Below are 15,485 nucleotides of genomic sequence, written 5' to 3'. Positions count from 1 at the left end.
GTTTAAGTATTCAAATTTTAAATCACCTACATATATCTTTTGCTTCCATTTTTTTCTTAAAAATTAAGAATCAGTACTGCAGAATAAATTATAACCATTTTAACCAATTTACTGTATGGGGCAAAACCAAAATTGGGCAGACATTTCTACACATTTGTTAATCAACGTCTTGTCTGTTTTGTAATTCGTATGTAATTCTTTAATCACATATTTGTGGAAAACCTAAAACAATAACAATTCTAAACATAATAATTAAGTAAATTATTATATAATGTTGATAGCATATTCATGATAGCAGCCATAATAATGACACTTTGCAAGTTTAATAGCATGGAGAAATGCTTATGATGCACAGGTAACAAAGGATTTCAAATTGTGTACTCTGTATGCTTCCAGTTAGCAAAACAATACTCATGAGAGGGAAATACATCAATATGAACAATGGATGGTTATTTCCAGGTGGGCATTATCTCTAGATGGGTTGCAGAGGGAGGGGCGAATTCAGGATGCGATGCCCTATCCTCAGCAGAAGAGAAAATGGAGTTGAAACTCGCCGGACAGGCAAGCAGCAGGTACATTCACTAAAGGCAAGGGTCAAGCGCCTGCCAGCCCCGGCACCCCCCCACCCCCACCCCAGCCCCACCCCCACCCCAGCCTCCTGGGCAGGGCTTCCCTGGGTGCGCGTAGCAGCCTCCTGCCCAGACGCCAGAAAGCGACAAGCAGCGCTCTGCAGGGAGTCTCGGGCCCCTGGACCTGCAGCCGCAATAGGGAGACTCGGAGGCAGCTCCAGAGGGATCCAGGGGCAGAGACAGAGCCACTTTCCAACAGGTAGCTGGCCGCATTCTCAATCCGAGACCCTCCCCGGAACTCACGCAGAAAGTGGGCAGAACTGAGAGGCCGGAACGCATCCGGGCTTTATTTACCAGTCTTTCAAAGGACAGCTTTGCTCTTTTTGCTTACTAGAATGTTAATTCACAGTAAATTAAAAGATAATTGGCGGGTGTGTGTGAGGGGGTACACAACAGGACTCTAAGCAGCAGCCACTGTAAAGAACTCACCGAAGATGGTAGAAAGGAAAATTGAACTTAAGTGAACTGCCTTATCCCCCTCTCCTTGATTTTAATTCCGCTTCTTTCCCGTGTGCTGTGGGAGAAATGTCCACACACTAGAAGAGGAACATTCCTTTAGTCATTCTACAGGACGGTGAGGAGCATGGTGAATAAGCAGCTTGTGCTCTGCAGTATAGAACCTTTCAAGTACGGGAGTCAGGAACGGGATACTTCTGGAGGGACCGGCTGGAGGGACCGGCTGGAAGGACCTGCTGGAGATGGAGAGAGAGAGCATCTCTCCAAAGGCAAGCCCTCGCTGGTAAAACAGTTACTTTGGGAAACACCAGGTCCTCCCATCCCAGATTTTCATCAACATCAACTGTTATAAGAAGGAAACAGGAATGTCCTGAAACTGTAAACGTCGTCAGGGGCTCTTGAAGCTCTCTTGAACCTCTGCCCTCCCCACCCTCACTTCTGAGAAAGTGGAGACAGCTAAAATCCTTCCAGGGAAAGCCAGTACATGCCCTAGGTAAGCAGTGGTTATACAGCTGTTGCCAACCTTCATACACTTCCTGTTCAAAACAATGAATGGCACCTCTGGCAAATACAGAAAAACAAACCTTGCTGTTAGGAAAAGCAGTTGAAAACATACAGAAGCCCATTCCTCCCCCTTGTCTCTGAAATGAAAACCTCGATTCTCCCATTTAAACAATGTAATAGAAAAGCACAAGTAACATTCCAAGCCATATTTGATAGAATTTTTCTTCCCCATCCAGTCAGGAACCTCCTGGTTTATGATTTTCTTGGTAAAGCTTTGCTTAAAAGGAAAAGTGGGTGATAATCTGGCGTAGATCTACCTGTTCTGCTTGCCATTCCTGATCATTTTTGATGCTTAGCCTGCATCCCCTCCCTACTGTGGCCCAAATTAACAAATTTACAAGTATAGACTAGAATCAAAGAAAATAAAGACAAAGCAGAGAAAACAAGCGTTAAGAAGGCAGACAGCAAATGAAGGTGAAGAATTTGGATCCTCTTTCGTTTGGCAAGATCTTTGATATGTGCTTTCTATTTTTAAAAAATGAAATGTCGGAGGACACTTGAGTGTCTCCATCAGTTGAGCATCCGACTTCCCCTCAGGTCATGATCTCAAGGTTCATGAGTTCGAGCCCCACATTGTGCTCTGTGCTGTCAGTGCAGAGCCCACTTTGGATCCTCTGCCACCTGCCCCCCACCCCTGCACCTTCCGTGTTTCGCATGCTCTCTCTCAAAAATAAACATTTAGGGGCGCCTGGGTGGCGCAGTCGGTTAAGCGTCCGACTTCAGCCAGGTCACGATCTCGCGGTCCGGGAGTTCGAGCCCCGCGTCGGGCTCTGGGCTGATGGCTCAGAGCCTGGAGCCTGTTTCCGATTCTGTGTCTCCCTCTCTCTCTGCCCCTCCCCCGTTCATGCTCTGTCTCTCTCTGTCCCAAAAATAAATAAACGTTGAAAAAAAAATTAAAAAAAAATAATTATATCAAAAATAAACATTTTAAAAAAATGAAATGTTGGGAAGCTATCTAGGTTTTTTTTTTTACTAATAACACATTATAATAGCATAGAATGTCTTTTTAAAAATAATAGTCTATTAACACCATTCTGTAATTCAAGTAAATCAGGAATTGGGCACAATTCAGGAGTTTTAAATGACTTTAGAATCTATTTTGAAATGGATTGGTTTTTAAAGAAGTAATGTATACATTTTAACTAGATATTGAGACTCTTCAAAATGTGTAAGAAAAATCAGTGCTGTTTGAAAATGTCCTTCTACAATTCTCCCTTTGGGTATTTGCTCTCTCCCTCTCCCAAGCATGTCCCTGCTTCTTATCCCTAATTCTCAAAGCCAGCCCTCTATTACCAGGTGTGGAAGATGGAATTCAAGCCCATATGGCACAGCCTCCCCATGCCAACAGGAGAAAGTGGTGGCTACATTTTAATTAGCCTTCAGATGGCCCCTGGGGGAAAGTTGGGTTTCCTAATAAGATTGGGAGAGTGGGATAGGCTACTAGAAGAACTGATTCCTTCACTTCAGGCTGAATATGAAGCCAGAATTCCCAAGGCCTTAACCTTGCACACTTTGAAGAAGGTGGGGCTTTACACACGTTCATATCCTCTACTGGGCCTCTTTCTGGCCACCAGGCATGCTGTTAGCAAAACGACAAGCAGTCCTGCGATACTCAGGCCCACGGCCACAGGGATTTCTCTCCTGTTTCTGTCACTGAAGCATTCATCCGCTGCAATTGAAGTCAGAGTAACAGGTGTTACAGGCTGGCCACAATGCTGGGAAGTGATACTGCCCCTGCCTGCCTCAGCCTGACAGAGAAGGAAACCCAGAGAGAGACGGAACTGCTGGGCTTCCCACCTGCTGCCTCAGACACACAGGTGAAAACGAGGAAGATAGGGTCAGCACAAAGATCTGAAATGTGCAGTGTTTGTGATCACTTAAGGACTAAATTAAACTGCAGATACCCAGTCCCCACATCCTGGAAATTAGTTTTGATGGGTTGGAGGTGGGGTCCAGGGGATTCCGATGCAGCCGGGAGGCAGATCCAACTTTGGGAAATGTTGGTTTGGTCTAGAGAGTCAGGATCAGAACTGGAAGCCACAGTAAGTTCTGGGATCATGTTTCCCAACTCTGGAAACAGAGACCTGTGTCAAATTGCATGGCCAAAGTTTTCTATTCAAACGCTGCTTCTTACAGTGGCTGCCGGACAGTCTGGGGCTGGAGAAATCATTTTCAGGCTCTGGGATTTTAGTTCCCTAAAATGGGTTGAGAATGTGGGAGGCTGAGAATTGGATGAGAGGGTGAGGGAAGGAGGGGGAAAAATGAAAAGATAGTTTTCTACATCTCCCTTTGGGCACTGCTAATAGAAGTCAGGTGTATGTTGCTGAAAGGTGTTATTTCTCATCTCTGCCACTACCAGGTTTCATACACCTGCTCACTTCCTGCTTCACAGAGGTTCTGAGCCGGAGGGAGAGCAAATGCGTACCTCATTTAAGGTCACAGGATTAATAACAGAGGCTTTTCAAATCCTCATTATGAATTTTTAAGTTTCCCCAGATTGGAAGTTTTCAGATAAGATGACAGAGTGGGGCCAACCTACTAAGAAATATTACTATTTTTATCTTGGTGCTGTGGTAAAGGTCCAAAATGGAGGCAGAGATTTTAAGACTCAGACAAAACCTACAGAAATTAGGGGATCTGAGGCAAGCCACACTTTATTCCTTCTTCTGCTCAATGCTTCCCAGCAAGTATGTCAGAAGTTTTTTGTAGGCACATCTTCAATTTTATAATGGAACTCAAAGAGAAGTTGGATTCACATTACAGAAATTTAAGTTACAGCTAATCTTCCAGCTAAATCTGTTTATGAAAATTGAGAGGTAGTCATAACGTCATTAGTTATTATGAAAGGAATGTTTTAGAAACTGAAATTCAATTCCTGCACATATGTAGAAATCCTTGTAACCCATTTTCCCAGCGGGGAAAAAAGGACTTTTTCAGAAAGTCAGCCTGGTCTGTCCCTGGCCTTCTTCCTAGGACCTGCTTCCCTCTGTGGTGGTTAAAACTCAAAGCAGAAGTTGAATGGGAACTAAGACCAGCTACAAGGAAGCTCTAGTCAGGAGAACTGAGTTCATAATTGAAAACAGGGTGCCCAACAGAGTATGTTTCTATCTGGAAATATTCCATCTTTCTCTTTTCCCTCTTGAAGTGGGAAAGAATCTATTCTGAAATCTTGAATTTTAGATATTACTAATACTCAGGATCTTTAAAGTCTCTCAAAATACCTGAGTTAACTAGTACTCAATAGCTTGTAAAGAGGAAGTTGTAGGTGATATTTTCTGACTTTTTGATTCAGTCAGTGTGTGTGTGTGTGTGTGTGTGTGTGTGTGTGTTGGAGGAGTCAGAATACATGTTTTAGTCATATAAAGAGAACATATCCTGCTGTGGGAGGACAAGGGTGGGTTAAGGTGTCTGATTTTGAGGTTGGTTGACTCAGAGGAATGGCAGGAGGGGAACTTGGCCCTAAAAGCTTTATAGAATCATACTGTTCTAGGAAGCTCATGTGATTCTTGTCGCTTTGACAACTGCACACACAAAAAACAACTTGATACTATCCCTGGGTCTCTGAAGCTTATGTTTGTGACATGATGAAGATTTAACTTACCATTTCCAAATTGGTCGTCTTCAAAATCAAAGGCTTGAAATTGGACATTCATTGTTTTCAGTTGAAGCTGGGTTGACAGCTGGATGCTCTGCTCACTCACACACTTGAAGGAATGCCCAACCACAGTCTCAAACATCACCATAGCACTTTTCATTCCTTGGTAAATTTTCTCTGAAAACACAAAGATAAATTATAGACACATCAGAATCTTGGCATATATCCAATGAGTTCCAGCGGTTAGTGGGTGGCCCATGTATAGTTAAATGGCCTTCATTTACATATGGCTTTCAGGGGTTCTGCCCTGTCCTCATGAAAAACCACTCTTCTGCACTTTGGGGACTTTTTCCTGTATTCTGTAGCATGTGGGGGCAAAGTCACATGAATTAGGATGTGATAACATTGAAATGAGAACTTTTAGGACTTTTTCTTCAGTTGTTTTAAGTCATTGGGGGCAGTGGTGGGGACTATTGTCAGTGTTTGGGGACTACAGAGAAGTGCCCAGAAAAACTTCAGAAACAAGAGAAGCAAGATCGCTCTCTATGACAATCACATGAACCCTTAATGAATCAGAATAGACATCCAAAGTCTCCAAGTGGAGCGTTTACATATTACTAGATTATATTAATACAGCAAGAGGACAGGCTAATCCCATCATTAGGAAGGGTTGTTACATCCATCCACATGGAAACAGAGAAGGGAGAGGCCCATCTCTGCCCATTTAAGTGCTGCTGGGGAGAGAATGTTCTGCTTAAGGACTGGCCCTGTTTGTTTCCTGACAGGTATGCCCGCTTCAAGGTGGATGGGGCTAAACATTTTAATCATATAATTAACTCCATTTGCTCTAATTGTACATTCATCAAACACCCTTCTGATTATACTTTGGCTTCTTGAATGGGAGAAAGTTCACTGGCCAGAGGACCCAACTATCTAGTCCCCTTGGCATGACGGTGTAAGAAACAGTTGCATGAAAAATGCACAAATTTGCATTCTGATTTTATGCATCAATTTCATGACCTTGGTTTAACATCAGTCTCCTTGAAGAAACAGACAATACGTAAGGGGGTGCTGACAGCTCTCATGATTGAGGACCAGACTATGGACCTTAGTGAATTCACCAAAGTGTGCCTGCAAGGAATACCCATGGGCTGTTAATGAGGGAGCTTGAAAGTCTCCCTCCTTTTCTGTCTCTGTGGATGTGTTGCCTGTGCCTAAGGTAACATCCCACATTAAGGGTCTGCTTGCTATGTGCCGGGTGCTGTGCAGGAACTCTATGTGTACTTTCCTGTTTAATTCTCATAACAACCATTTGAGATTGGTTCTACTTTCTCCATTTTACAGACAAGGAAATGGAGAGTTGGAGAATTGAAAACATTTGCCTAAGATTCTACAATTAGTAAGTGGAATTTGGACTCAAGCAATCTGTAGAGCTTGCTATCTTTTTTTTTTTTTTTTAAGAGAGAGGGAGAGAGAGCATGAACAGGGGAGAGGGGCACAGGGATAGAGAGAATCTTAAGCAGATTCCATGCCCAGTGTGGAGCCTGATGTGGGGCTTGATCCCACGACCTGGGACCATGATCTGAACCCAAATCAACAGTCCGATGATCAACCCACTGAGCCACCCAGGTACCCCTCTAGAGCTTGCTATCTTAACCACTACCCGATTGCTATCTCCTGCCATTACTGTACTATTTACTGTAGACTCTTCATTGGCACATGCAAATGTCCTACATGATGTACTGAATTATCCATGTGTACTACTATACCATGTGTTATACCCCAGGGTAGTTGTCTACGACCACTACTACTGCTGCTGCTATCACTCCCAATAACATTACAACAGTCACTACCACTGTAAGTACAACTGACTACTGTTACTAATACCATCACCATCACCACTGATGTGCAAATTGTCATTATTGTGACTACTATAGCTCCTGCTACTACTGCTGAGCCTGGATTATTGGGACCTAGAATTCTTTTATCCCCTTTCTCAGCTTCTAACTTAGCTTCTGGTCTGACTTATCCTTCCCTTGCTTCTTGAGACATCACTACCTTATTCCTGGCTAAAATTTGGTCCATGTCTAGTGATAACATTAGCTAATTTATGTTAGAATTCATAATATTTATTCCCCAGCCTATATGAGTTTACTTGTCTACGTGAGTTACTATGTGAAAGTGAGTTGTCAACTATGACATCTTACTTACCTTTAACCAATAATCATTGACAACATCCTCTTGAACAATACCAGTATCATATATCTACTATTCTAGATAGACATTTCTCCACATTTTCATTTCCTGGCAAGTTTCTTTAGTATAGGCTCCTTAATAAGTTTAAGCCAGTCAAAAGATAGAAGTTTAAAAAGGAGAAAACAGACATGAAAACTGTTTGTACAGTACCTGGCACCTAAGAGGTGCTCAACAGTGGTTTGTTATCTAAGTCTGGGCTTTCCAGAGAAACATCTGATCCCTCTGAGCAATTCCCCCAACTTGACTGGGAGCATTACCTTTCTAGACACGAACACTGTAGGAGTCCTCTCTAATGGCCCCACTGAGGGCAATTCTCTATGTAGCAACTGGACTGAATCTTTATAAATATAAACCCTCCATTTTTCTATACCAAACCCTCCAATGACATCCTTCCACACTTTAGACTAAAATTCAAAGTCCTTACCTTACCCTACCCACAAGACCTACATGCTCTGGCCTGGATGCCCCACAGATCTTCTCTGCTGCTTTGCTCACTCTCTTGCTGACCCCTGAACACATGAGCAACTTCATTCCTTAGGACTTATGTATCTGTTGTTCCTGCCACTGGAAAAAAGCTTCCCCAGGCCCAGATGCCCCCAGATGGGGTATCTCTCTGTTCAAACCTCACCTCTTCAGAGAGGCCTTCCTTCTTAGAGGGCTTCCTAAAGGTCTCACTTAAAATATCTTTCCAGTCCACTCCACAAGGACCTGCTTATGTTTGCTCATAGAACTTAATACTACTTAACTATTATAATTTAATGATCTTTTTATGTTCCTTTCCTCACTTCTAGAATGTAAGTTCCATGACAGCAGGGACTATATGTTTGGATAAATGGATTTCTACTGCCTATTAGAGGGCTTGGCACCCAGCTGGCACTAACTACATTTTTGTAGAATAAATGCATAATTTCAAGAGTATAGAAAAAACTGCACCATCAATAGCAAATCTGTCCAAAAGTCACTAAACTCTTTATTGTTGCTTTAATGATCTCTGCTTTAATGATATCTGACATAATTTAGTCCAACCTCCTTCGTGAGCAGATGAGCAAACTGAAGCAAACAAAGATGTAGTAAGTTCTCCTGGTTACTGCTTTAGTCTATTTCTCCAAAGCAGCATCAAAGATTAGTAAACTCAATGGACTGAAAAATGAGCGAACCAGAAGCACAGCACCAGAGCTGGTGGAATAGCCTTCTCTGACTACTTACCTGGATTTGAGACTGTCAAATAGGCTCTCACTTCACTGATATAATAGGAGTTTTCATCCTGTAAAACAGCAGTGTGTTAACCTTTGGGCAATCTGTTTTTATGTTTACGATCCTGGTTTACAAACTTTGTTTAACTATTAAATCCTGGATATGGGGATTTGGGGGTATGTTGGTATGGAGCCATAATTGTGTTTGAAAACTTCAAAAAAACTTCAAAAAAAACTATTCAAAATAAATAATAAGTAATGGCTTACCCTTGCCCCCAAATGTCTGTACTTCATACTTGTTGCTATAGCCTAAAATTCAAATTCCACCAGCCCAGAGTCCCTTCAGTTGGACCAAGTTCCTTCTTGTTAAAATACATACACATCTGGAAGATGGAGAGGTTGGAGGGGTATGCAGTAAGCTTTTACTAGTAATTAATATCTTAGGGTAGAGATTCAGACTGAGACCACTCATCTTAAAGACTACCATGGGTAGACTTCATGGGGCTCATAAACTCTTTGGGTGTGCAAAATTTTACGTACATTTTCCTGGGGAGAGTATCAATTGCTTTAAATTGATTAAAGGGTTCATGTCTCCAAAATGGCTAGATAGGGCCACCATGAGGGATTCTGGAAAAAAAATGATCTCCTCTGAGATCACTGGGTGTTCTCTAGAAGAAGACCCCAAGTGACCATGTTCAGAAACATAAGGCAATGTTCCACATTTATTTAGGAATTGTTCAAAAACAAAATGAACCATTACAAAATAGCCCTATAATCTCCTGAGAGACTAAAAAGGGAATTGAACTGAGATATGAAAGGGTAAGTTTAAAAAGGAGGTTTTGAGTTTTCTTATTTTTTATTTTTTTTATTTTTTTGGGGGGGAATTTAAAGTAGGTGATTTACAGTTATTATTTGTAAACATTCATTAGAAAACTATCCATGAGTAAGAGTGAGAAACCAAAATCAGAATCCAAAATGGAGTTACCTTTAGAAGTTCCAAGTCTAGTCATTAAAGAAATTAATGACTAGAAATTAGTAATAATAATTAGTAATAATTAGTAATTATAGTATTATAATTATACTATATATATATAAAGTATATATAAATTATAGTATAATAAATTAGTAATAATAATCTTGACTATATTACAGTCCATTTGTGTATTATTTGTAGATGAAATGATGATTCCCTATACAATATAAGGCTTCCAGAAATACAAACTGTTTTAGTAAGGTAAGCTAGCTGTTATTGACACATTCAACTCTAGATCCTATAATTCATCGAACAACACCTATCACATACTGACTTCTTACCTTATGCCAGGCACTGGAGCAGACACTTCTATGCCATGCCTTATTTAATCCTCACAACAACTATGAGAAGAAATAAAGGTTCACTGACATGCTCAAGGTCACAGCCCTAATGGGTAGCAGGGGAAGATATGACCCCAAGCTTCTTGTCTCCATGTCTAGTGTTTAATTCCTCTTATATCCACTCCACACCAGGAATTGTTCTAGGTCATAGAAAAAGAAGGAAGAGGAGGAGGAGGAGGAGGGAGAGGAGGAAGAAGAGGAGGAGAAGACCTGGTTCCTTCCTTCTACATATTCAGTTTTAGGTCTCAAAGGCAAGGTAAACAATGTGCTTGAACCGTCCATTTATTTTAGAGAGAAACATCTGTGACCCAGGCCTTTCTTGGGTCACTTTCACAAACCACTACTCAGGTTATTCTTTATTTGGGGTCCTTTTTAGCATATAAAAGACCTGTAATTCAGGGCTCAAAGTCACTGTTACAAGATCCCTACCCTATCCTAAGAGCAGAAAGGATCCTTTGAAGAGATTTAAGCAGAACATTGACACGAGCATAACTTTGTTTTTTGAAATTGCTTAGGTGGCAGTGTGAGATGGCTTTAAGGAACAGTAAGAGAACAGTGATGAGGCCAGCTCTGAGGTCCACAGGAGACCTCCTGGAATCTTCCCCTTCCTGTGGCATCTGCTTGATCTATTCTCACATTAGGAAAAGCTCTGTATTTCTATAAAAGCTTCACAGTTTACTAAGTGCATGCTTTCACCTACATTGCCTCCTTTGAGCCTCACAACACCCCCCTGAGAGAGAATAAATATTATCAACCCATTTGGCAGCTGAGAACAAAGAGGCTCAGAGGAGTTAAGCATCTACCTCTAATTCACATTCTTTGTAGGCACGACAAAACAAAATCTGGTCTACAGGATCCTGCCCTACATTTTCCTCTGTGGGGTATGTGGGTTTAGACAAAAAAAAATTCGTTGTGCAAGAATTTTCTTTCACATTCCCTGAAATGCAGGTGTCCATATTTAGCCATCTATTGGAAGCAGGACCAGCTACACAGTTTGTGGGGCCTAGGACAAAATGGAAATGTAGGATCTCTTGTTCAAAAATCATTTAAGAATTTTAGGAGGTGACAGCAAATCTTAAGCCAAGCAGGGGCCTGGCTGACTGCACAGGTCACATGCTCATGAAGCCAGCCCTGACAGGAAGAGCCATTCCTGCTCCCCAGCTCTATAGGGCTAATGCCAAAAGTGAGGCCTTCCAGAGCAGATGGCAGAGTGCTCACATTCACTGTTAAGTTCACCTTAATGATGTAACAGGACAGTCTGGAGCTGGTATCCAGGTTTCCTTCCATTTTGACTGAGTCAAAATTAGCCAAATGTTTCCTAGGCCTGAGCTGATGTCTATTGTTATGATAAAGGAAAAGCATTTGTTAGGTGAATTCATGTAAACAAAAGGGCAGAAGGATGTTTAGTATCCTTGAGATTCCTAGTTTTATAAAATTTATCCTACTGATACCAAATGAGTCTTATCTAGACAATTGTGCCCACTTTTTCTGTACAGTTGTGGTGTCACAGGATGTTCTTAAAGAAAATAAAATTGTCTTTTTTTTTAAAGTAATCTCTACATCCAATACGTGGCTCGAACTCACAACCTCAAGACCAAGAGTTAATATACTCCACCAACTGAGCCAGCCATGTGCCCCCAAATTGTCTTTTATTTAAACTAGAGCAAAGCACTTATTTTTAGATTCAGAAGTTCAGAATTTAGCATAATTTGAATGGTAGTGGGGCTGAAGTTTATTAAAATTTTTTTTAATGTTTATTTACTTCTGAGAGGAAGACAGAGCACAAGTTGGGGAGGGGCAAAGAGAGAGGGAGACACAGAATCTGAAGCAGGCTCCAGACTCTGAGCTGTCAGCACAGAGCCTGACATGGGCCTCGAACCCATGGACTGGGAGGTCATGACCTGAGCCAAAGTTGGATGCTTAACCGATTGAACCACCCAGGTGCCCCTGAAGTTTATTTTATTTTATTTTATTTTATTTTATTTTATTTTATTTTATTTTATTTTATGAAAACATTTTTCAATGTTTATTTATTTTTGCGCGCATGTGAGAGAGAGACAGAGTGTAATTGAGGGAGGGGTAGAGAGAGAGGGAGACACAGAATCTGAAGCAGGCTCCAGGCTCTGAGCTGTCAGTACAGAGCTTGACGTGGGGCTCAAATCCATGAACCGTGAGATTATGACCTGAGCTGAAGTCTGGTGCTTACCCAACTGAGCCAGCAGGTCCCCCTGAAGTTTATTTTATATAAAGGGTTGGCAAGTTTTTTGGGTTTTTTTTCTTTTTTATGTAAAAAGCCAGTCAGTAAATATTTTAGACTTCATGGTTCTGTGTAGCTGACACTCAATTCCACTACCGTAGCCCAGAAGCAGCCACAGATAACACATAAACAAGCGAGTGTGGCCACGTTCAAATGAACTTCATTTATAGACACTGAAATTTGAATTTCATATGATTTTCATGTGCTATGCAATATTCTCCTCCCCCTGCCCAAGCCATTGAAAAATGTAACAGCCATTCTTAGGCTGGAGACTATAAATTTTTTTGGCGGCAGCCTGAATTTGGTCTGGGGGCCACAGCTTGTCAACTCCTGGTGCCCACCATCAATGAAACACAAGGTTGTAGAACAAATCAATTGGTAATGAAACGTTATAAAGAGAGTGGTTAACCTCCTATTTAGGAGAACAAAGCTTTGCTAATAATTTTTAAATACTAATTTAAAAATATTTTTTGTTCCCATGTAGCTACTTGAATTGTCAAATCTTTGTGAACATTCCAAAAAATTTTTTTTATTTATCCAGAAGGATGAGGAAAATTATAGCAAGATTTACCTCTTAGTTTGAAGATTAAATGAAAGAATCCATGTAAAAAATGTACCACAGAGTCTTCACTCGAATTTTAACCAGTGTAGGAGCGCCTAGGTGGCTCAGTTGGTTAAGTGTCTAACTCTTGATTTCAGCTCAGGTCATGATCTCATGATTCATGAGATCGAGCCCCATGTCAGGCTCTGCATTGGCAGTGCGGAGCCTGCTTTGGGATTCTCTCTCTCCCTCTCTGTCCCTCCCCCACCCCCCACCCCCAAATAAACAATAAAAAATTTAACCAGTGTTATTCACAATGGTAATAATAAATTCAATTGCCCCTTAGTAATTGTAAACCTCTTTCATAGCACTCCAATGAGCATTTTTTGTCTATTTCCTAGATCTCAGATCTACCACAGATAGAGAACAAGCAAGTGAGGCGAGCTTCGACAGTACTACTGATTAAAGAAACAGAGCTGAAACCTCAGCTCTGGGGAATGGGAGTCAGGTGGGTACAGAGGAAGGGCTGGAGGGCTTGGGAGCTTCAAGCAGATGGCAGACTTAACCCAAAGTCCAGGGGGAATTACAAGTTATACATCATGCACTTCATAGTATCTACTTTCTCCTTTGATGGCCACAAAGTGATTCTCTGACAGATGGGTTTTTTTTTTTTGCATTTGGGGTTCAGGTTGGAGAGTGACAAATATCAACCATCCTGGATTCTTGAAAACAAAGTGAAAATCTTTTGTGTATCCATCAGCATTGACAAAAGGGGGCTAAGGACTCTTAACAGCTAAATGTGGTACTTCAGTACTTACAGTGTGTCCATTTGAATGGATCACTTACAGAAGTCCCATTTCACCATTCAACAAATGGGATGCTGACACAGTGGCTCCTCATTGCCAGTATCTAAGAGCTCTGCAATATCTCATTAGAGAGGTCCTGATTCCTCAAGGGACCTAAACATCCTCCTTAGCAAAGGACCAGGTCCAGAGCAAGCTAGCCAATCAACTTGCTCAGGAAGGCAGTATATCAATGACCTTGAGGCCCTGGGTCCTCTCCTTAACTTCAGCAAAATGCAGTGTAGGAGTTTCATAGTCACAGATATTCAGGATGTGGATTTTGTCTTCAACATCGATCAGACCTTTTTTGCTCAGCATTGTTGTGACTACATCAAGAAACCTTTGCTCTGTATACAGCAAAAGGAAGCCAAAGAGGCTGTTTCTTTGGAGCTGCTGATCTACTTTTTGGCAGCTTGGCCCAGAGTCTTTGTGAAATTTAGATTCACCCCTTTATTGATTTATTTCCTCATCAAACATTTGCTAAAGATATACTATATACAAAGTCAGGGCTGAGCACTGTGAATAATCACAGATATACCTTCAAGACAGTAAAATGTGCAACAAGTGCATTAATGGAGGTCAGGGAACAACCAATGAGGGGTCAGGAAACCAAAAGAAGAAAGTCTCCCAGTTTTGTCTGGGATGGAGGTGGGGGCTGGGGGGTGAGGAGATTTCATAGGGTGAAGATATCTGAGCCATCTTATTTTTTTTTTAATTTTTTTCAACGTTTATTTATTTTTGGGACAGAGAGAGACAGAGCATGAACGGGGGAGGGGCAGAGAGAGAGGGAGACACAGAATCGGAAACAGGCTCCAGGCTCTGAACCATCAGCCCAGAGCCTGACGCGGGGCTCGAACTGACGGACCGCGAGATCATGACCTGGCTGAAGTCGGACGCTTAACCGACTGCGCCACCCAGGCGCCCCAAGAGCCATCTTAAAGCATGAATGCAAAAGGGCCTGAGGGATGGTAGGGGCATTCCAGGCAGAGGGAAAAGCATAAGGGAAAATAGGGCATGAAATAGTACAGCATTCTTGGGAAGTTCTAAATAGTGCATTCTGAGGGTGTTAGCATTTGAACCCTGATAACAGTTCTCAGGAGTTTGTAAGTTAATAGGGCTCCAAATGCCCCTGCAAGGCTCTGGGTATACACCAGGGTGGCAGACGGCATTCACTTTCCAGACCTTGGCTGGCAAAACACTCCCTGACTCAGTACCCCTGCCCCCAGGCCACTGATTTCTCCCATGTCCCACTTCCAAGTCAGGGCTGGAAGCCTTGAGCTGCCCTGCCCACCAGGTGGATGAGAAGGGGACAGTGTTGAGCACGGAAAAATAAACTCTACACAAAGTTACTGAAAGATGTTCTAAGCCAAACTTATCCTAACAGGAAGGAAGTTGTGGGGAGTGGGGGAAGGGAGGTATATTTATCTTGCACCTGAAGGGTCTGAACAGCTTTCAGCTTTGTCACCTTAATCAAATGAGACACTGACATGGAAAGGTTTTCAGTTCTTTAAACAATGAAATGAGAGAAATGAGAAAGGAAACCCACCTCTCCTACCCCACTATGGGCCAGATGCCACCCTCAGCACTGTCACATATATTAGCCTCGTTCAACTTCACAGCAGCCCCAAAAATAGGGACTGGTTGGCCCCATCTTACATAGGAGGAAACAGGCTCAGAAAGAGAGGTAGAGACTTGTTCATGGTCATGTAGAAATGACATGGATAATTTAAGTCCCAATTGAACAACATCAAGGGACAGTTCAGGATACAGAATTTTCT

The 15,485-nt window shown here is 42.0% G+C and overlaps 1 protein-coding gene across 4 annotated transcripts in view; it reads right to left on the bottom strand.

The window, feature by feature from the left end:
* The window catches only part of LAMP3 (lysosomal associated membrane protein 3), a 54,899-nt gene that overhangs the window by 8,205 nt on the left and 31,209 nt on the right, over nt 1-15,485 (bottom strand). For 2 of the 4 annotated variants that reach the window (XM_043594801.1, XM_043594800.1), the window contains 3 exons: nt 8,707-8,764; nt 5,251-5,421; nt 891-1,428 (listed from right to left, as the gene is read on the bottom strand). In XM_043594801.1, coding sequence (XP_043450736.1) covers nt 1,253-1,428; nt 5,251-5,421; nt 8,707-8,764 — 405 coding nt within the window. In that variant the 3' untranslated portion in view covers nt 891-1,252. Of the gene's footprint in view, nt 1-890; nt 1,429-2,650; nt 3,319-5,250; nt 5,422-8,706; nt 8,765-15,485 lie in introns of those variants that run through there. The other 2 variants (XM_043594802.1, XM_043594804.1) reach the window with 2 other exon arrangements.

The sequence above is a fragment of the Prionailurus bengalensis genome, chromosome C2, assembly GCF_016509475.1.
Source record: "Prionailurus bengalensis isolate Pbe53 chromosome C2, Fcat_Pben_1.1_paternal_pri, whole genome shotgun sequence".
Classification (NCBI taxonomy): Eukaryota; Metazoa; Chordata; class Mammalia; order Carnivora; family Felidae; genus Prionailurus; species Prionailurus bengalensis.
Note: the sequence above shows the minus strand (reverse complement) of the source record. Positions and strands in the feature narration are given on the sequence as shown.